Genomic DNA, 22,917 nt, shown 5'->3' on the forward strand with positions numbered 1-22,917 from the left:
AGACCTAATATTTCTTCTCTAAATAGCTATAACTACACTTCAATTTTTTTTCTAATTTTCTTCTCATTAGCAATTTTTCTCTTATCAGTTTTTTTTTGTCTAACTGAACGTGAACGAAACTCTTTTTGTGTAACACATTTTTTTTGGGTTTCACCAAAATGTTGCGATTGAGAGCATGATTTCCAATGTTACTTCCCAGAGGTTCTCAACACTCGTTCGCCACACATTTGGCTCCACTTTTCTAACTCAGGCTGTCCAATTAATTGCGACAACGGGCATATTTTCCCCGCATCTCACGTGTGTCTCCAAGTGTGTGTTGTGTCACAAGTGAATTGGAGTTGACAGAACAGAACGATAATTAGCTTCATTTTTTTTACCTTCACTTCCTGAATATATAATTCAACAATCATTTTCTTCTCATTAGTTCTTCTTTATGTATATATTGTAAGGGTGTATATACTTTTCATCATTTAATACTAAGTTTTCCTTTCTCAAGGGTTTTCCTTTTGCATCTCTATGCAACTCTTATTTTCTCGGCTCTCGCAACTTCGAGTGCTTCCAGGCGAAAGAGCTTTCCTAACCAGCTCTTTGCCTACATTATATTTCTTCACATTGCAATGAAAGATGCTGGCTTGTGAGGGACTTGCAAACGCTCTGGGTTCACATCTTGTTGCTTATTTCATTTTCATATTTTTCACATACAAAAGAACCCAATGGAAATGGCTAGAAAACGAAAGTTTCACATTGTTTTTTTTTTATTATTACTGATTGGATTTAAAATTTTTTTTTCTTTTCACCATCTCGCGATTTAATATTAAAGTTTCTTTGCAATATTCACTTTTTTATTTTCTCTTATTAAATGTACTAGTGTCGTTGTCTCGTGATTTGTGTGTTCAATGTTCACATTGCGATTTTTTTTTCTTCTTCTTCTTCCACCATTATATTTAACAACCAATTTTCACAACGATGGAAAAGACAAGAAAAAAACGGAACCAACATTTAATGCTCAACTTACACTCTATCTCATGTTCTGCTTTTTTTTCTCTCCGCTCCTTTTTTTCCCTTTTTCTTACTCTTCTGGATACATAAAGAGATATCTAGTGAAATTAATGGTAACACTTTAGTCGTCATGTTTGCTACTTGAGGTAGTGTAAGAATCTCTTCCAATTTATTCATGTGTGAACGAAGGGTTTTCGGTGGAAATGCGATGACATACTTGAGGTTGTTCAAACATGCTGTGCTGTGTCTTTTGGCCTGAGATATGCACAATTTCTCAATCGATTTCCTCGATAGCACTTTAGCAGCAGAGTCGGTGTCTAATCTTAAAAGCACATTAACACAGAGAGAGAGCGAGAGAGAGTGAGAATTCTGCACTGATAAATATGCTTATCTTGTACAATTCCTGATGTCTTCCCGCTGGCAAAGCGTTCGATATTGGCTGAGGTGACTCTGCAGATTCCTTTTCCCATGTTGATTAATGCAGAAATGAGTCGTTGATTGAAAAGTGCTTCAAATGTCGACAAACTCTGCTTTTTTCTCCTTCTCTCTCTCTTTCTCTGTCGCTTTCCATCCTCAATATGTCAATAGCATTTCTTCGCAGCCACGTGAGGGTCTCATTAAGTTGCTATACACAGTGATTCTTTTTTTTTTTAAAATGTTTGACTTGTTCTACACAAATTCATCTTATATAGATTGCTTTTCCATTCACATTTATTACACGTACACAAAGGCTCGTTCAAAGGTGCTTGAATTCTCATGAACACGAGTTTTCTGAAGTGTCGAATATGTTTACAACTATATATATTTGGCTGTGGAATTTCGATACTATAAATTATGGTACTTTTCTGTGCGGAGAATTTGCCAATCATACTAAATTTGACACTAGGAAACATCGGAGGATTCCTAAAAAATGCTTCACAGGACTTTTTTTTATCTGTCATGTTCTAATATTCTGTGTACAGTGTCTTAATCCTCCTGCTCGTTGTTCACATCTCTCCTTTGATATCCTTGTCTTCGCGCCATCCACTCAGGAGGTTAATCAATTTTGAAACCGAGTCACTAATTTAAGGTCAATCTTCACACTTGAGTTTTTTTTTTTCTCCTAAATCATACGCTTGTCTTTATTTTTGTCACCAATTTACACCTTTATCGCGCCATTTTAGGTCATCTAAAGTACTTTTTTTTTTGTCTTCATCTATGTGTGGTGATTTCATCCTTATCATTCTTTTCTTTTTTTTAAGATTTAATTATTACTTACACATTTTCATCATCATGTCTCTAATTTTTCTTTATAAGGCAGTGGATTCTCTTCTCAAGTATATTCTCAAAAAATTATCGCAATCAATGAGTGTATTTCATGTTGATTTTCTTCCTCCCATTTTTATCCATTCATATTCTGTAAGTTCTCTCTTTTTTTTACGTAAAATTCTGTGTGTTATACAATTTATCAATAAAACATGCCACATTTAGAGAAAAATTGTATTTGGAAAAAGTGCATGGAAAAGAAAGGGAAATTTTTTTTATTTTACCAAAACACCGATTTTGTTCCACCCAAATTCCAATTTCGTTGATATATAATTATACATTATTAATTTATATCCTTTCAATAACACTGAAGATTTAACGATATTCGTGTGTATTTTTTTTGTCTCAAAGGAGTGTTTTGTGGCGCATTTGCCATTGCATAAAAATGTTGCCATTCACATAAAGAGGGGGAGGGTTTGGGAAAAGGGTCATGAGGGGGAAAATGGTGAGTGAAAAGTGTTGGAAGAAGTTGTGCAGCTAGCGAAGATAGCTTTATATATCGATAAAAATTTGTCTCTCATACTTTTTTTCTCCTTGAAACTTTAATGCAATTTCACAGGAGACAAAGAGTGAATCTCAAATGCTCTCCGTAATATTGAATATTTCATAGATTAACATTTAAGATGTTGGAGGGTAGAGAAGACACAAGAGAAGTGAAGAAAGCCATAGAAAGGAGGATGCAATCAATTTTGCAGAGAAGAAGACACACAGCGAAAGATGCACACTGAATCTGCATGCCTGTGAGTTGGCAGCTCTATTTTGGCGCGCAAAAGGAAGAGACAAAGAGAGAGAGAGACAGAGAGAGAGAGCGAGATAGAAGGTGAAGGAGGATCGGGAAGAGAGAACGACACTTAGAGTACATTTACAATTATGCAATATGTATGATCTAAAGAGAATTTGACACCAATCATTTGCTCTAGAGCGTGGCAATTGATTACACTTCAGCACCGTGCAATCAATCATCCCAACATTATGCAACGACCACACAATGAGAGTGCTTTTTAGCACCACGTCTCGTGACTCATAAGGAAAAAGGAGACATCAAGAGATGCTAATTTAGCCAATTAAATTGCAAATTCACGATGGTTTTTCCGCGTGTAATAGGAATTGTCATGTTAAATTTAAACATCACACTGTTTTTCATTATACAAGCGGTGGAAAAAAACGATTAAACAGCCCTCATTACAATTTACTAAAAAAAACCGTAACTCCTCTACGATATAATCAATATATAATCCCTCATCGACGAATATTTTCCAGTCCATATTTTATCATTTTCAAACATGTTTCAGTTTATCAAAGAGGAAAAATTGTTTGCATTGATTAAAATTTTATTATTTTTTTTCCCCCCGATAAAATGCTTCCATCCTCTCGACAATGCCGCAATATTACAAGTTAATATTTATTATTTTTCCACTATCAACTACAGTGAACGCAGTATTTTTTGTTATTGTTTCATTATTGTTTATTCATTCAAAATTATTATTTCACTCACATGAACTTTTCAAGTGTTCTTCATAGAGATGCTTTTTCATTGATGAAAAATCATATTTCAGAACAAATGAGAGCTTAAAAATACAGTACAAATGGTGTCTGAATTGAATAAACATTGATTGTTTATGATTTTCAAAAAGTGATCAAGAGTTGAATACTTGTAGTGTTTTTTTCTTCTTCTTCATCTTACATTGCTAATGCCTCTTGAAAGTTCGGTGAAACAGCTGAAGAAGTCTTTGTTGATATTGAACCTCAAGTTCTAGAGTCACTAAGTTTTTAGACACTGAGAAGCGCGAGAGAGATTTTTCTATACAAAAAGGTCTGAAAGTTGTCTGAATTTGCTCTTCAACACAAATGATTCTTAGGGGATGAAGCTTGGATGCCCCCAATCAATGCTTAAATTGGGGAATTGCTATAAATCGACGGGGTGTTAGAATCTCAAATATATACGTACTATGTTAGAATACAATTCATTTCTCTTCTTCTTTACATTATAGTAAGATAATATAGGAAAATAACACGAAATCTTGTAAATATGATTCTCTTTTTTTGCTCTACTCTTCATTTATTGATATTCCCTTTTATTCATTTAGTTATTTTCTTTAATATTCCTCGTGTGGTTCAATGATATATCCTTCCATCGTCAGTAAATAAATTCTCATTCCTCTCTGTATCGACAAAATATATCAATTAGATGGATGTTTTTGCTCTATTCCTTTTTTTTAATTGACGTAAATATTGTTGGTTTTTTTTTGCTATCTTCTTTTCCTTAAAATAGGGAATTTCTTTTTTCTTTCTTTAATGATCCTTCCTCATAATAATTTTTCACTCCTCTAATAAATATCTCGTTAATTTCCCTCATAAAGTAAAAGCTTATGGTGAGTTTCCGGTTTTGTTGGAGTGTTTCTTTACCATCTTCTTGCAGAGCTTTTCCTCCTTCATTTCCCCAAAACCTTAAATTAACCCTTTAGTCCATCATGGGGAGGGAAAATGTAATAAAAAAAAATCTTTCCTTCCCATTAATTTCTTGTTGGCGAGAAACGCAAAGAGAGAGAAATTTTGGAGGCATTTTCTTCCAAGTCGCCCATTAAAGTTTCTGCCATCGCCATATTTCATGATTATATCTTGGCAGAAGCTTCTGCAATTTCTTCCTCCAATGCCGACAAATGATTGTTACAAAATTCTGGGACGAAGATAATTCATGCACACACAGAGATAGATGGATGGTCGTAAAAGTATAAGTAAAACATCATACATGTAAAATAAATTGCTGGACATTATTCAAATGATGGTGTAGAGGACTTTTACCATCTTTGTTTCCCTCCGCATTTTTTTCTTTTAATATGTAAAGTTGTCACACTGAATTGGTAGCAGTTTGTTGTTTATCGTGTCCTTTTGCCCCCCCCTGCTTAAACGCTATTTTATTCCATGGGTGTAACATTGAAAATATGGAAATGTTACGACATCAAGAGATAGACAAGTGAGACGAAAAGACAAAGAGCATGCAGAAATTTGCTACAACAATTGCTAAAACGTCTCTCTACCCATCTAAACTTGTGCCTGCACATCATGCAGAGCTTTTTCCAGCGCAGCTTTTCCTCACGGTGTCTCATTTTTTGTGCTGCTTCTCCTCCCCACTTCTGGGCTGGTATTATGCAAAAAACAGCGCGAGAAAAGCAGAGTGAAAATTCTCACATACAGCAATTAAGAGACCTCGTAAGCATCCAACTGAGACACCGCGCTTTATCACACTTTTTCCTTCCGTTCCAGTTTCTTTTCTTTTTTAACACATACACACTCTCCGTTCCCCAAAGTCATCTCCACAGTGATCTGCAGAGATCCAATTGTTCTCTAATACAGAGTTTACAGCGAGATGCAACAGCGCACATTTAATAAGCAAACACTGTGTCTGTCAAGAGAAGTTTTAAGTTATATAGTGTGATGTGTTTTTCAGGAATTTGGATGAACATTTTCTCTTTCACACTTAAATTCAATTATATAGACATTAAATCATTTGAGCTTTCCGCAACCATAATGAAATGGGGGCGGATTTCAGGCCAAGCAGCGCTACATTTGAACTAAAACTGTTGAAAAAAGCACTGTCAGAGCGCTGCTTGTGAAGCTCATAGCGTAAAAGTGTGAAGCTTTCTTGTGTTGTGTGTGTGTGTATTTCAGAGAGGTGCTTTTTCTATATAGGAATTTTCACCATGAACTCCAATTATTTTTTCTCCCATCTAGAGCTTGGCAAAGAAAGTGTTTCTCTGTTGTGTTTGTGGTGTAAAATGTTTGTTGTTCACATGTTTTCAGCTGATATTTTGCTTGTTGATCAATCTCAAATTGGCTCGATCGATGGTGACTTTCAGCGGGAAAACTGTCACCAGGCACGTGAGGAGTATCACATGATTCACTTCATGTGAGTGAGAGTATTTCCCGCCAAAATCTCAGTTCTATCTTGTGTATTTTGCCTTATATTTCTAATTTTTTTTTCTTTATCAAATATTGAATTCGAATGTATCACATACGCTTGTAAAGCAGATTTATTTTTTTTCACTATTCAATCTCTTTTTTTTCCAGTTATCCAATAAAATGGCTATCAATTCAAATGAAGATCATCTCTCTCTAAAATGGTAAAAGGAAAAAGTGTTCATTTTCATTATGCTCTAAAATATATTTTCTTCTTCTTCTTTTGCATGTTTTCTTGCAGGCTATTTTATTTACTCAGCATTTCAGAAGTGTATTCCGCTATTTTCTATATATTATGGAAAATTATTTTATTTACGTTCTCTGTCGAAATTGTCCTCCTTATTTGCCATCTCCAGGATTGCTGGCTCTCGGTATTTATTTGCTTAAGGAAATGATACACTCAGGCGGTGAACTAATTTGGAGGAGACAAACCAACTCGAATAATTTCAATGTTCATTTCCTACGACATTCCTTCGTGAATCCTCTTTTCATGTGATTTTACTTTAAAATGCTACTTTTTTTTTACTCTCCTTCTCCCATTTCTCATTATTTTTTTTTCTCTGCTAAACAGCCATAAGGAAAAATAAATTTCTCTCTTGTTATTTATATTTCTACAGTGCTTTTTTTGCTTACATATTTTTTTTTCTCTCTTTATTATTACTTCTCTTGCTGGATGTTCCATAATATCCGCATAGTTTCTATTCGTTTCGTCATCAACTTGCCATATCATCTCGTAAGTTGTTCCTAATATTCGTCTTCTATCTCTTGGGGGATGAATTTTTATCTACACTTTTCTCTCTCTCATTTTTCTTCTTCACTTTAAAGGTATAATTTCTTCAATAGGTATGTGATTTTTTTCCCTACGTGGACTAAATTTAGCCAACTTGCCGCGAACAACTAAGAATGCCTATCATGTGATCATATTCAGCCCATTCACCGTCGAAATCACAAATCCATTTTCTGTTACTGACGACCAGCATATCACTGCATAACGCATTTGCTCTCTATTTGCGACTTGATCTCACTCACTTGTGTTTCTATTGAGTTTTTCAGTTCTGAAAGGGCAGAAGAGAAAGAAAAAATAGAAAACACCCATGAATGGTGATGAATTGCCTGATTGTGGATTGCGTGGACGACAGTAGAGAATTGATAGTAGAAAATAGATTTTTTTTTATTTGCATAGAGATAGAGTAGGAAAAGCGGGAGAAAGATGGGAAGAAGTGGTGGTTTCTCAGGGTTGGTGGTTGAAGGGAAAAAGAAGTTATAACATACTTTGTGCAGTAAATGGGCGAGTAATTAGAGAGTCACATAATTCTCACGTTATATGGCAATTTAAATTAATTAGAGAAATTTATTCGACAACTTTCTACATCCTCATCTCCGGCCAGACCTTCGCTCCTAATTGAAATATTACCCTCTGGCGAAGATGTGGGTGGAAAAGTTTGGTGGCAAATAATAAAATTGACGGCAAGAGGCGTCTCTTTCTCTCGTCATTTTTCCAAAACACAACCAACATTTTATTATTTCGCCCACCCATCAAACCCCTCCTGTGGGAAAGCCTCGACGACACCCAACCCCCCCCCCCCACAATTCACTTTCCCAGATATTATGGCCACTTTTCATGCCATCGACGGAAGACGCCTGGACGAAATATCGGGTTGACTGGCAAATCTCGTTTATTTGCGACCCTCGAAAGGGGTGAAAATTGCAAAAGTTGAAAGATTAACATTGTGTACTCTCGAGCTCCTTCCAAATATTGGAATTAATCTCGCCCAATGGACATTTTCCCGGAGGGAGCGAATATCAATCTCCTGTCAATATTTACTCTCTGCTGTTTCACGTCAATTCATTAATCTAAGTTTGGTTTCTATAAAAAATTCCCCGCCTAAATGGATTTCCATGTTTTCCACACGCGCAACTTGACATCTGCCTGTGGCAAAAAGAACTCCCACTGGAACACCTAGAGTGATATTTGATAAAAAAAATTCTCTCTACACTAAAAATTACTTGCACAGCAAAGAAAATGTCTTACTTGATTTCCGGCGCTGAAATTGAAATGTTCAAACGCAAAATCGCAAAGCGCTTGTGATTGACGCGAACAGTATTGAACTTCATGCAAACTATGGTGAATATCAAGTTGAATAAAACGAGTATACTACATTAGATATATTGTAGATATGTTATATATGCTAATGTAATGTGAAAATTTTGCTGCACCGTCGATTTTCCAAGTCCAATCTAATTGAAATTGATATGATATTTGCCAGTAAATCAAATAATGTCAAGTATTTTGCATTGTCAACAATTGGAGGGTCATCCCGCAGATTAGAACATTGCTGATGATTGAGTGGGCGTCAAGAGTGGGGGTGTGGGTGGATTTAAAACACTGGAACACTGTGTGCATTGATTCGCACACACATCGAAAATCCCACTTAAGCTGATACAAAAACAGCCATAAGCAGAGTGTTTAGAGGTAATTAATTAGAATTTCAACTGTAATGTCCATAAATTTATGGGCAAATTATTGTGCAGCGCGCGATTATGCTGCATGAAATCACTTTTATTGATATTCCGTGCTAATCAATGCAAATGATTTTTGGGTGCGTTCTCCACTATCCCCAATGGGATATATATTGCTGAGGGGTTTTAAATTAGTCATTTTAGTCAATTGTGCAGCCCTCAGACCGCGCACTCTGGCGCACATTTCCATACAATTCCCATCGGCAATACACCACAAAGAATTTAATTCAACACGATCACCGTGTATGAATATTAAACACCGCACACAGAGTGGCAATATTTGAATTCACCTCGACAAATAGGCCGAATGGAAAATCACCCAAAATATCCTTTCAACTTTATTGCCCATGTATTTACATTAGCTTGTGTGCGAGCGCGAAGGGCGAAATTGTCCCCAATCAAGCTCTTAAAGCCACTGTTTGCAGAATTATCTGCCATTGCTTTTTCGACTGTGATTCTTTTTTTCCTTTGCTAAAAGCTCTCAATTTAATTTCACAACAGAATTGGTGATGTGTAGAAAAATTCAATTTGTACTCTCTCTGGGAATCAAATCCAGAAAATACATCGAATGCAATATTTCAAACACATTGCAATCACATTCTATTAATTAGTGCAGAAAGCTTAAACTTTTTCCCATATATAACATGCGTGTAATTCGCAGTAAAAGTTGCATTGTTGGTGCAGTTCAATAAAATCCCTTCAGTAAATATTGAGAGGGAAATTCATTAAATGCAATATTTATACACACTAATGCTTTCGCTCTTTTTTGCAGCAATTGCGCCATCAATGCGCACTTTTCCGGCGAGGCGTAGGGAAAAATCCCTCCACATATGCTATGTGAAATTGGATGGCAATGTAAATAAATTCAATAAGTAGATTTATTCTCTGTCTGAGCACGATGAATTGACTTTATTTTCTGACTCTTTATCTGGCACGGAATGCGCCTCCCCATCATTGTCCGCCCTCGCGAGCGGAAAGGGTCTCGCTATTATGTTGTGCAAAATCCCTCCATTGCGAGCACATTATGTAAAATTGTAGCATTTGTCGGGGGTGTAAAATGGCAATAAGAGAGACAGCGAGGAAATTGCTATAAAATAAATAAGCCAATCATGAAAATGGCGAGCGTGATTTTGCTACTCTGGAAGGTCGTGGAGACATTGGGTGTCGTTTTTTTTTTTCGTGTGTTTTGGGGTGCTTTTCACCCCCTTCTCATCACTCGACAGCCAGAGAGTGTGCAAGGATTGCGCGTGAATTCCGCGAGACAGAGAACTGACAATAAGTGACAAATAGGGGTGCTTTCGCTTGGGAATGGAAAAGACATTTCCCGAGGCTATGGAGATTGGGTTATAGTGAAAGAGCGCACCAAATTGGGGGATATTGGAAATGATGGAGAGAAGGACACTGAATTGCAGTAAATTCCTTCATTGTATTTATTAAATTTGCACCCATCAAATGAATGTTGATTTCCCCGACATTTTCGCCTCTGCGAAGATAACAACTTGTTTATGTTGTTTAGTTTTATTGTCCAGATCATCAAACGAGTTCAGCAATATCTCCGGGAATTTCTCACACAATGAACGTGAGTACATAGTGAAGAATTATGTGAACAATGCTGTATTGCCACGGAGAAATGTTTGCACGATGGCTTGGAGGGAAAAGAAGACAGATCTCCGTGTTGGAAAGCTGCCACACCGCACCTAATTCACCCCGCAAAAATGGGGTGGTTGGGCGCCTTGAGCAGCACACGAGATTTTTATAGATGTTTTTCACCCACAGACCGAATTGGGGAGTCACAGAAGGGGATGTATTTTCGCTCGAATTGGAGCTGGAGTGCATTTTAAATGTTTATATCTGCGGGACGCGCCCTTCAAATGTGTCATACATCGTGAGAGTGTTTGTTATTTGTCAACACGCTGATTCACCCTCAAGGGAAACTGTGACATCAAGGACGCCGAAAAGTGTAAGAAGATGAGCTGAAGGATTTTTCGGTTTGGATGTAGTGAAGGTGAGAGAGAGCGAGATTGTCTTTGGGTGTTTCTTACTTGTGAAGTCGTCCAGATCCTCCTGTTCGGCTTCTGCGGCGAGTTCTTCAGGTGTCTTCTTCTTGCGCATCAGTGGATTTGGTTCCTCCTGCACCAACTCGACAGGCTCCTCTTTCTTCTTTATGTTATACTGAAAGGACATGCAAAAGACAGAGGCAGTGTGAGAAAAGGTGTCGGCTCTGCTGAGACACTGCTGGGCATTGCAATATTACACTTCCGCTGAGGTGATATGCAAAGAATGCTCAACCAAACGTCATAGTGTTATTGCAATTTGAAATTACATCACACGAATTCTATATATAAGCTGGTACAATTTGAATGGGGATCTGCAAATATCCCAAGCTTCACGCTGTTGAATGCACTTTGGAAGAGAAGTGCTGAGATGGTGAAAGTGCAGAGAAGAGAGGAATCAAATTCAGAAATTGTTTTGTGAGTAAAGTTTGTGAAGGACAAAAACGACAAGTTCCCAACGAAGTTGTGCTGCAATGTATGTTTGTGAAACTTGATTATTCTGTGCTCGTCTTTAATTACAAGTTGCAAATATTTGTTCCACATACGTTTCTATTGGAATTCTTATATGTGCGGAGAGTTGCCATTGCCTGTGTGTCGAAGGAATTCATCCAATTGCGAATCGGAATGAGGAATTGTGCATTCACTGCATCCCAGAGTGAGTGAGACGAGAGGGATGAAAATGAGACTCAAAGTGGGTGAACTGAATTTGGTAATGATGGTAAAGTTTATGGTAGAACTTTCGTATGTGGAAGAGGTCTTTCACTCAATACAGCACGATTTGGTGATCTTTCAAACACTGTGTGTGCGCGCTTTCTGGCATACCGCACACGATTGCACTCAATCTTCGTGATAATCATGCTTGATTTTACACTGTTTTCCTCTCTCCCTCTCTGCAAATCCCTTGTCCCCCATTTCAGGCGAAATGACTTTTTGTATGTGTCCTAATCGCAAAATCCTCCATCGTCGCTTAGAGGAAATTAAGTGCTTCGGTTTGGCAATTAATCACACCTTTGGGAATGGTGTCAAGGTGAGCTTGAGAGGAGAGATTTGGCAGTGCAAAGAAGGTTCCACAAATATTATCTTATACAGAGTATATATAGAAGGATATTCTTTATCATTTATCAATGACAATGAAGGAATGAAGTTATGAATTTTGAAGAGACACATCTATAATTGTATATCTGTATCTATTCTCCTGACAGAAGACAAAATAAGCAAAAGGGAGGAAGATATGGAGAAAGAATAGCTTGAGAGATTGTCTCCTTTGGTATAAGTAATAAAGAAAGTACATTTCTTTTGTTAAAGATCTCTTTCGTCTTCACGACTGTTTTTTTTTCCTCGTTTGCGCGCCTCTGTCGAGGAAACTTCCTCAAGAGTCCTCTTTTTTTCCCCATTCTATTCTCGAGCGAAAATCGCTTTGAGCCGCAATAAACCAAGTTCTCGCCTTCCTCCTTTTTCTCCTCCACCTTTGGAGTTTGTACGAAGATCTTGTTCTTGTGTGCTTTATATGTGTGTCACACAATGAACATGATGTTCTCCTCTTTTTTTTTTTTCTTCTTCTCCACTTCATACATCCTCCCACGCGATTTCCACTCTGCCACGAGTGTCATTCTTGAGAATCTTTTTACTCATTCACGCCATCCTTCTTCTCGCCAACGCCGTGTGTCTTATTTAAAGACACGCCGCGTTGCATGGATAAATACAAGAGAGACGCGATGTGACGAGAAAGGTGATGATTCGCCATTTGAGATGTTTAGTTTGTGAGGTGAAAATGGGGAAAATTGCCACGTCGTCGATCGATTGGCTGGCAAAACATGCCAAAAGCTCTTTGCCCGAGAATTTTGCAACTGAACAGGCAAGGGTGGTTTAGAGAGGGAAATATGTCACTCTCCCTGACTGTTGATGAACTAATTTTCACGGAAAATAATTAGATTTTCATCAATTACGCCAGTGGGTGCTCTTGAAGAGCACCTGCCAAGCACTGCGAACCTCCAGCTTTGGCCGAACAATACACAAACCGTCGCTCAAGTGACTCTTCTCATCCAAACTATCAACCTTGCAGAGAACAGAGTGTGTGCGGCAAGAGGAATTATTAAAATTATAATTGCTTTTATCACTAGGCACAACTCTTCATTTCCCCACAACTTCTGCACAATGCTCTAAATAATAATTTTTAATCTTTTCGGCGATGTACAAACTTTTCCCAGAAACTAGCAAACCCTTCTCAACAGCACTTTTGACTATCATTCCGCCTCCTTCCGGGTTGTTTTTCTCTGTGAGAGTGAATTTAATGTATTCGAAGTGTTTCAATTTATAGCATGTTTTAGCATAATTTCCATCTTACAATTTTGAGGAATTTTCACGGAGCAATAAGCTCACAATACAGCATATTTTCCACCACCCCAAAATATCTCTCTTTCTCTCCTCCGTAAAACTCTCCCCCAATTATGCCTAATGAAGCTAAATTCCATGCAAAACCCAGAGAATGTGTGTAATTTTAATACACGCTATCATTACAATTTTGGGAGAAAATTTCCATATTTGCCCAATTTCATGGAAATGCCGAGGTCTCTAATACGGCTCCATCTCTTGAATGTTAATTAACTGAAATGTTTCATTAGGGCCACAGAGGCTCGGGCGCTCAATGGTACAATTGAACTATTACTGTCCATCTTGCAAGGAATCCCATTACACATCCCGTCATGGGAACAGGGGGCGAAATCGGTGGTGGAAAATGCCCAAAAAGGACTCCCTCGAGAGCACATGCTAAAGGGATTTTCACGAAGCTTCTTGTGCTCTTCACGCTCTTTTGACATGAAGAAGCTCCACATCGTGTGCAGGTAATTTATTGTCGATTTTAATTAATATATAAGGTTTCTGCGCGTGTTCAAAACATTTCCCTCTCTCTTGTTGATGCACACAAAAAAGCTCCTCCATCTCTGTGTGAAAGTAATACGCTTAGCGTTGAGTTAGTGAGTGGATTTATGTAAAAGTTTGCAATAACATAACTTTTGTTCTTCGACAACCCCTCACTCTCATATCGTTGGGGCCCAATTTTCCTGCAACTTTTCCCGCAACTCACGCTCAATGAGATCTTCTCGTGTGGAGAACCACATGGAGAAAACATAGACGAAAACTTTCGACTCTCGCTGTAAAGTGTATATCGTTTTGCAATTGGTGGAGCTCCGCACTCGGCAAGAAGCCATTTCCATAAACAACCCCCTCAGATGGATGACAACAGGATTTGAGAGGGGCTGAGGTGACAAGTTTTGAATTTCATCCCACCTCAAAGTGTGGTTTTGCAGTTGAGCAACTCTGTGGTTGTCGTTCTTGGTCAAAAACAATTTAAAATTTGACAAACAATCATACCAAGTTTCAATACAAAACCAATCCACACTTCGAGGGGGTGAAAAGCTCTTCCTCCCCATCTGAAAATCACACAAATTCATATGTGAATACGAAGGGTGGATTTTCTGGGATTGCGATGAAAATTAATCCTGACTTTCAATTGAGATTCTCCCTCACCGAAAATACACTGAATGTGGCTGAACAACTCATAAGTTTGAATTCGAAACTTGCGGAAGTTTCGGTTGGACTTTTTTCTTCTCTCAATATGTATGTGTGGCTAAAGAACAAACTCTGACTTGTCTCATGAGGATTCACCGAATTTCTGAATGCTTATAATTAAATTGTTCGACTCTGTGGATGAATCGGGGAGTAATTTCTGACTTTAACAGATAGCAATTTTCCCTCTCTTCTCTCAGCTCTTGGGCAAGTGCTTAATTTTCCGGAGAAAAGAACAATCAAAGTCCCAAAAATCATTTTCCGATACATTTGCACACAAATTGGGAGAAGGATGGAAAATCAATGGATGTTTCACCATTGAAAAAAGTGTGGTGGGAAAAAAAAGGGCAGCGAATAAATTGGATTTGGAAACTTTTAATCAAATGCAATAAGTTTTCAAAACTTTCCATTGTATTTTGCATGTCAGAAGAGAAAAAGAAAAGCAGAACTTCTTCCCTTTATGCTAAACTGAGAGAGCAAACGCATGCGATGCAAAACCATTTCTCATATTATTGCTTCACCATATTCACAATATTGTCTATTATGGAAATAGTTTTCACTGTCCTCCTATTGAGCATTTTCCACACTTTCCTTCTGGGCCGTCAAACTGAAAGTTGTTGCCATGATGTGGAACATTTTATGTTCGACATGAAATTTGTTTTCAGTTCTGTCCAGGCGCACAGTTTTGTGGGAAAAGCTCCGGCACTGTTTACACTCAAAACACTGAACTTTTTTAAAGCTCCCACGGTGATTTATGGCGTTCGCGCTCCAGCTGATGATGATGTCGATGAGTGACCTTAAGGAAGTCAATCTGACTCCGTTAGGGAGTCGCCCTTAAAAGTCGGACTCCCTACTAGAGTCAATTTGACCCCGATTAGGTTAATATGTCGCTGCTGGTGTCGCTTTAACTTGTCACTGGTGATTTTAAAAGCACACACACACGCACGCACACTCGTGGCTCTGGCGCGAAAGCTCTCTCAGGACGAGCAATGATTGGGGAAGAGTTATGCACATGCGAGCGCAGGGACATGTGATGGGTGGAGTAATTTACATTCAACTGACAGGAAATGTATTATGCAATTTTTCCGCATTCCGCATCAACATTTTTCACTCCCCCCCAGAATACACCACACATTTAGGCGGAAATGTATGGAGTTTCATTAATGTTGAACGCTGAGAGCAGAGGAAATGCATAAAATGAGGAATTTTGCTAGAGTGAGAAAATTCATGGTTGCAATTTTGTGTGCGGCAGAAAACATTTTTTGGCTATGCAAAAGCATTATTCACTTCCGCGAGTCATATTGTTGGCCATATATGTTGTGTGGGCACAAAAAGTTCACCCATAAAAGGGCACAAAAACACTCTCGCGGCGTCCATTAATTTAACAACACCCCAGATAGAGGGCGAGGGGGTGAGTTTTGTGTTAAATGTCTTCGCCGACATGCCAAAGAAGAGAGAGAGAGAGTGAGACAATTTTAGCATAGCAATTTCCGCTCCCTTCAAGCCCTTCATGCTTTCCCATCTCTCTATAATTTAATCAATATTGAAAGCTGTCGTTCAAGTGTTGGCTAATTCACACTTTTGACGTGGGTATTCCACGTTAAACTTTAATTTAATCTAACAGCCACGAGTCTGTGACACACTTCACGCGATGACCCCTCAGCTTCCTGCTCTCGACTTTGATGGACAAGTTCGGTGGCCTTCTTCACAATTTTCCGCTCCGGAAATAATGGATAGAGGGTGATTTTTCGGGGAATTGCACTGATTGGATGAGGGAGAGGCGTGCAAATTCAAACCGCGTACAAAAGAGCCTCGCTTTTAAGGCCATCAGCATTCCCGAGAAGCGACGCGAAGGATATGAAAATTTTCACCAAGTAAATGCGGTATTAAATGTTGAACGCAATAACTAAATTGTAAGCTTCTTGAGATGCAAATACACACCCTTTGCGCTCTTGCGAGAGAGAGAGAATTTATGTATGGCAAAGTATACTTTATGACGAGCACATCAAGTTTCCGCAAAATCCTCAACGAATAAACATAATATTAAGAGGGTCTGTACATTAATTTGAATAATTTTATGTAGATCCAATCATACACAAGCACTCAGTTTGGGTGGATTTTACGAAATGCCAGATCCCCAGAGATTTTATAGCTGGCGGGCGGCTCAGGGTGGGATTTAATTGTGGGAGTTTAAATCATTATATGAAATTAATGTGCGCGCGCGAAAAGGGGCGGCAAAGTTCACGCGCGCAAAATGATTGAATTGATGTGTTGTATAATGTCCATTTGAGACACAAACAATAAACGTCAGGTGAGCGTAATTTCCCTCTAATTTTATGCCTTTCCAAATTGCCTTCCCTGTCACCTTCGGGACACCCCAAATTCCCGCCCCAAGAGTGCCAAAATATGGGTAACACACAAGTCTCATCACCCACGGAAGACCCTTCGGAAACACCGCAATGATGTGGGAAACTCCGATGCCGGTCGATGAATTTATTATTAGCTAAACTTAAGGTATCGTTTCTATACAATCATTATGGGATTATGGAAATATTTGCCACTTCACTGGACCAATGTTAAGCTCTTTCCCTGGCGCAATTCACTATTCTTCCTTCCGCAGCTTCTCGAGGGGTTTCTTTATTCGCATTGAGAGGAACACTTTGTGAGGAAAAAAAAATCATCTCGAAAGCTTTCTTCACATCTCTTCGACATTTCTTGAACATCCAGTTGGGAAAACAAGTTCTCATGGAGAATTATTGCTAATTTATCTCTATACTTTTGATGAGCTTTCATAATGCAAAGCTCTCTCTCTTTCTCTGGCAGAATATCACTTTGCGCGTGGTGAAAAACACAATAAATTTCCATCACATGTAAAGCCACGATGTTTATCATGAGCGGGATTTCTGTCACAAAATTCTGCGCCTGGGTAAGTCACAATATTAATAATTCCATCAGTGTAGATAATTAACGACGCCGTCAATGAGGGCTTTCACACTCTGTGGCGCGCTGAGCAGTATTTTTCCCAACGCATATATGAATTTATGAGGAAATTCCATGAAAAGGGGGAAAATTCTATTGTTCCTGTCTATCTCAATTTCCTCTGCCTGAAATTTTTTCATCTCTCACCTCATCTCGAGCGCAAATTGCATCTCAGATGAGTGCAGAAAAAGGGCGGCGAATTGAAATATTCACACAGTATTGATTTTCATTCAATAAAGCATTCTGAGGAGTGAATAATAAAGAGTGTATGAGAATCAACTTCCTTGGTGTGGTTTTTTAAAGGGAGGCAATAAATTGGCATAATCTGTGTCATTTTATTAAATATTCAAGCATATTTTTTATTCTCTTTCCATCACTTTCCCAAGCTTCCAAGTCTTAATGCGTTGCGGAGGGAAAATGTGTGAATCTCGGGACAGTATAATTCCACAAAAAAGCATTAAATTTACACTACGCTCACTGAATATTTGATGTCCACACCATTTTTTATTCCTCCACCCCCCACAAACCCCCCAGAAAAGGAGTCAAGTTTGTGACGAGGCGGGAATTAGCAATGTATTTTAATAAACATGGGGCAACGCAATACAGCCACCCGGAAACTTTGCGTGGTCGACACCTCTTTGTCTCTTTCAACACATCGTGATGATTTGGGCGGCGCGCGCGGGTGGGAAAAACCTTCCCACCCACTGGACAACTTTGAGCGTTTTATAATTTATAAAATGCTTTGCCGGGGATTCCGGGATTGTGCCGCGGAGACACAAAATTCACGCCTAACGACCCTGTCACAGGGTGCACGGATTGGGTGGAGTGGCGCGTATGAATAAAAATGAAAAATGACCCCCTGAATTCTCTTGTCAGTACGGAAAAAGTGCGGTCAAAGAGAGAAAACACAGCAGCGAAACTTTTCGACTCTGGCTGCTTTTTCGGTGTCCAAATAATCAGGAGAGCTTTATCAACTTTTTGATATATGAACGATATCTCAGTCTGTGTGTGTGTATTTGTGTGAAAAGTTTGAAGACTTTTGCCGTGCGATGTGACACATAAATTCAACCAATAAACCCACAAGAAAGGTGCCACAGAAGAGAAGCAAGGGAAAGTCATCCGGTGAAAGATAAAAGTTTCTCTCGCTGTCTCAAGATAAATTGAAGGCGACAAATAAGACATGACAAAAAATATTGCCAAAAAATCTTCCCTCACACAAGATGCTCGAGACTTTTGACTTTCATCCCCCGTGCTCTTAACGATGGAAAACTACGAGGGAAGTTTTCTCTGGCCTTCTGCTGTGCTCAGAGCCACAAGGCAAATGGACAGAAATTTCATTGGTATAAAAATGTCAAGATAATTAAGCAGAGAAGTATGCTGTGACCCATTTTGTGTGGTTTTAAATTGAATTACATTCACGCTCCACTGGGCGCTCGTCCAACAAAAAATACACCGTCGAGAGGATCTTCTTCGTGTCATCATCACTCACGTTCGCCAGATATTTCCTAGATTTTCTGCTTGATATTCAGCCTGGGTAGACAATTTTATCAGGGCCACACTTTCCGAGGGTTCGCCACAATATCTAAGCATTCAATCAAATCACTCGCTGAGCCACTTGATAAGCCTCCATATGCACAATACGCTGTAAAGGTAAATATTGGCAAAACTCCTGCATTTTTTCCCCGCGAGAAAACCCAACAGCAAAAAACAATGCTGCAGCACTGCAATTGCATCTGCTCAACCCTTCGCCAAACACACCCTCGCGTTGGCCGTGAGCCAAGGAAATTCATTAAAACGCCCATAATTCTCCGTGTATGTGTGCCATTGAGCTTTTTCAAGTTCTTCCGCGTAAACTTATTATTTCAATTCGTGCCCTCGAGATTCTTCCTTTGCTGAGCAAAATGCATTATAGCTTGGAATAACATTAAATGGTCGGTCTCTTGTGGAGTTTTATTGTGAAGGAATTTCCTCGCTCACACACATACTTCTGCCCACACATTTTGGCATTGTGCAGAGTCTTTTAGCACACTCATTCTGCCCACTTTTGCTCCACTTCCATGAGTATAAAAGTTTGGTCAGATAGCATCGTTGTGACTTCATTATACTGCTCTATCTGGCTCATTTTCATCATCCCCGCGCGCGCCCGCTCATTTCCCCCCGCCGGCAAACATCATGGGGAGAAACCTGCGTTTAATAGTGTCATAGAATCCTTCCCTGGCAGCACGCTCTTGAGATGGGAGGGCGGAGGAGGAGAGTGTGTCTGTGATGGGCCTGACATTGACTGGACGATAGTGTGCCTTTGTGTTGTCAAAATAGTGTGACTCTTCCCATTGTTAAGGCCAAGCAGAAGGAGGATAGATAAGTCATTTGACTCCTTATGAAGACAATTTTCATCCCTCTCACTTCATTCATATTTCATCTTCACCCAAAGACTACAATCGCTGGCATGAATTAGATGACGAGGAAGAACATAATACCATAATAGATACACTGTCAGACGGTGAGTATAGGTAATAAATGGTGGAAGAGGTCTCAGAGGAAAAGTTTCCCACCACAGATAGAGTTGGTGTATATAGTTGGGGTTGGAGTGGTTTTCTGAGGATGAGATATGCACATATTATGCATGTGGGGTGTAAGAATAGCATATCATCTCCACACAACCTCACACCACTCTCTCTCTCTTCAGTGGCACAACAAAAGGCGAGGAGAATTCTTTTATGTCGTGAGATACTCTGAGAGAAGAAAACACAATCGTCACTCCGCCACGCCAAGGGCAAATGGGGAGACTCTGTGAAAACCACCCCCAAATACATCATCCACTGGTTCTATCCCCCTTTTTATGCACTGGCAATAAATTTTTAAGTTTCTCAGATTGTACCACAGTTGCGATTGTTGCTCGTGCATCATCAATGGAATTTATTTCGTAGAATTCACTCGCGGAAATGAATGTGGCGAGTATTGCACACAAATCATCGCCCTTACGACTCGGGTGGGGATTATTATTTATTTATGGCTCTATTGAATGAGAGACGGAAGCTTCTTGGCTATATTGCTGCACTCTTGCATTTGTGTGGAGCTGTATAACTTTGGGTATTGCTGCCAAATCTCTGCGCCAGAAATCTATGGTTGAGAAGCGACTGTGTTGCAAATAAGAGTCTTTCAAAGTGTACATTTGCAGAGTTGTATATTTTTTTTATGAACTCTGGTATAAATTCTGGATGTGAAATCCCTTTTTCCAGGGATTTATACATTCATAATTCGAGAAGCAAAAGACTGACATAAAGTGGCGGGAAGTGCGTCAAAAGTTGCTGAACACTGAGAAGGGTTTGTGTAATTCAAACATTGGTGGGATGGAAATTAATCAAGAAATCCGAGGGTGAGTGACTTTATTTACCCTTTTTGTGTGCTCGCATGTGTGGAGACCAACATAATCCTCCAACCTGATCCTCCACCAGCCAAAGTACAGTCTGAGCATACAGTGTTGAAGCTAATTTATACAATAATATTTTTTTGCTTACTTCCGTTGAGTCGTTTTATACTCTCTTATCGCATTAATCCCATCTAAGTGTTACATAATTTGCAATATACGGAGTTGGAGTGGCAAAAGTTCCTCCCTCACACCCCGTGTGTATTTGTGTGTGTGTGTGGAAACAATATTGCCCCCCGGGAGGGTTTGTGGAGGACTTTCGTGTTGGTTGAATTCTGTGAATTAAGCATTTTTTCCCACCCACACTCGGCGTACGCGATGAGAGAGCGTAAAAGAAGACGTAAGTGAGTTAGAAGGTGTTGTTATAAAATTTATATGAAATCCACTAAATTCCAACCCTCCCCCACCCCGCAGAGAAAGTGTATATAGCATATAAAATTTTATCATAATAATAAGACGCTGCAATCTCGAGTGGATAATCGCAATTTGCAGCGCACTTTCTTATTATAATTCACATGGTGTTTCTGCTGTGTGGATGAATTTTCCAAATGGCACAGTATCACCACCACGTTCCATTTGCCCACCTCCTTTCTCAGTCAGCCCGAAAATAGTGCACATTCTCCGTAGGGGTAAGTGCCCATTCCAGCTCATATATTGATCCCTAAATTTGTGCCACCCCATCCACAATCCCGTAAAAGTGATATTTTCGATAAACGACCAACACTGCGCTTCTGGGTATCTCGTAAATGCTATATATGCTCCCACCCCACGTACCCCCGAGGATCATCCTGACAATCTCCTGTGCATCCCAAACACACAATGGCCTGCCCTCACGACTATGTACAGTGCATCTGTGGTACGTCAATTAAACATTAACTCGCTAAACGTATTCCGTGTCGAAATCCAAACTGCCACTTTGCCTACAATTTGAATCTCCCTCTGCACATTTTGCCAGCTTGAAAGCTCTCAAATTTTGCGAGCTTGAGTGGCGATGTCGACATTTGCAAAAGTGCTCCCTTAAATATATTTCCTCCCCTTGAATTTATGTCACCGCAAATTCTCCTAATGCTCAACTCAAGGCGCTCCCAAACGAGCAGAGATGCGAATTGAGAGATCTGCAGATTTTACGGAAAAAAAATGTGTGGATATCCATACGGCAATGGCAAGAAGTTCTATATAGCAGTTCCATTTCTTTGTGGATAAAATGCTGTTTCAAGATTTCTCATAAATTCCTTCAGCCACATAACTTCTCCAAATGTCACATAGTTTTTCTCATTCCCCCCAAATTCATCCCTCGCTGCCAATTCACGTCTCCACACTGTGATTCACTGCATTAAGTATTAATTGAAAATCTCTGGTGAACACTTTGAGTGTTGTCAGTGGAATTTCCCTCGAGCACGAGCTTAAGTAATATTTTCTTGCACCAATCCAGAGATAATCTCATTCTCATTCATACGCGCCAATCCTGAAACGAAGGTGCGGCGGAGGATGTTTGCTCTCAGAGCATGAAAGCACAATTTGTTGTCATATGATAAAAGGACACAAACAATCGTGGCATCAGAAGTTGAAGAAGAACATGGTCACAGGGACCATGAGGAAAATCCCCTGACATGGGATTCAGCATGAGATATTTGCATGTGCTCTCCAGACCACACTCGGAGACACCGTGTTTGGTCGACGATGGGGATTTGAAGCCATGTGCAATTTCTTGGCCCATTGTTCAGCATTATTGCACTTCCGCCACTACAAACAGCTCAAGCGGTGCTGCATATAAAATTCACTTGGCTGGAGAATTAGCATTTTCACATTGTTTGGCATCCATTTTGCAAAAACCCCATTGAAAACAAAAGGAAAATGTGGACTAACAGAAGTGATGGGTTCTAGAGAGTTGTAGGCTTTCTTTTGCTCCTTCCAAAGTGTCATTACTCTTGAAAATCGGATGGGAAATTGCTCCGCTCTGAATTTTCTACTACAAAATGCATAAAAAGGACTTTTGTCACATTAAACAGTCATGAACACTATCTGGTAACCATTTGTCAACATTGGTATGTTCTAGAGAGTTGTAGACGATGAAATTACCTTTCTAAATCTGTGGCATTTTTAGCGATCGAG

The 22,917-nt window shown here is 39.3% G+C and overlaps 1 protein-coding gene across 3 annotated transcripts in view; it reads right to left on the reverse strand.

Moving 5' to 3' along the window:
- Positions 1-2,221: 2,221 nt before the first annotated feature.
- LOC132265059 (complexin) overlaps positions 2,222-22,917 on the reverse strand; it is a 98,394-nt gene continuing 77,698 nt past the window's right edge. For all 3 annotated transcript variants that reach the window (XM_059765505.1, XM_059765504.1, XM_059765506.1), the window contains 2 exons: positions 10,824-10,953; positions 2,222-7,316 (listed from right to left, as the gene is read on the reverse strand). In XM_059765505.1, the coding sequence (XP_059621488.1) occupies positions 7,243-7,316; positions 10,824-10,953 (204 nt within the window). In that variant the 3' untranslated portion in view covers positions 2,222-7,242. The remainder of the gene's footprint in view (positions 7,317-10,823; positions 10,954-22,917) is intronic.

This window comes from Phlebotomus argentipes, unplaced genomic scaffold, assembly GCF_947086385.1.
Source record: "Phlebotomus argentipes unplaced genomic scaffold, Phlebotomus argentipes genome assembly contig_2, whole genome shotgun sequence".
Taxonomy (NCBI): domain Eukaryota; kingdom Metazoa; phylum Arthropoda; class Insecta; order Diptera; family Psychodidae; genus Phlebotomus; species Phlebotomus argentipes.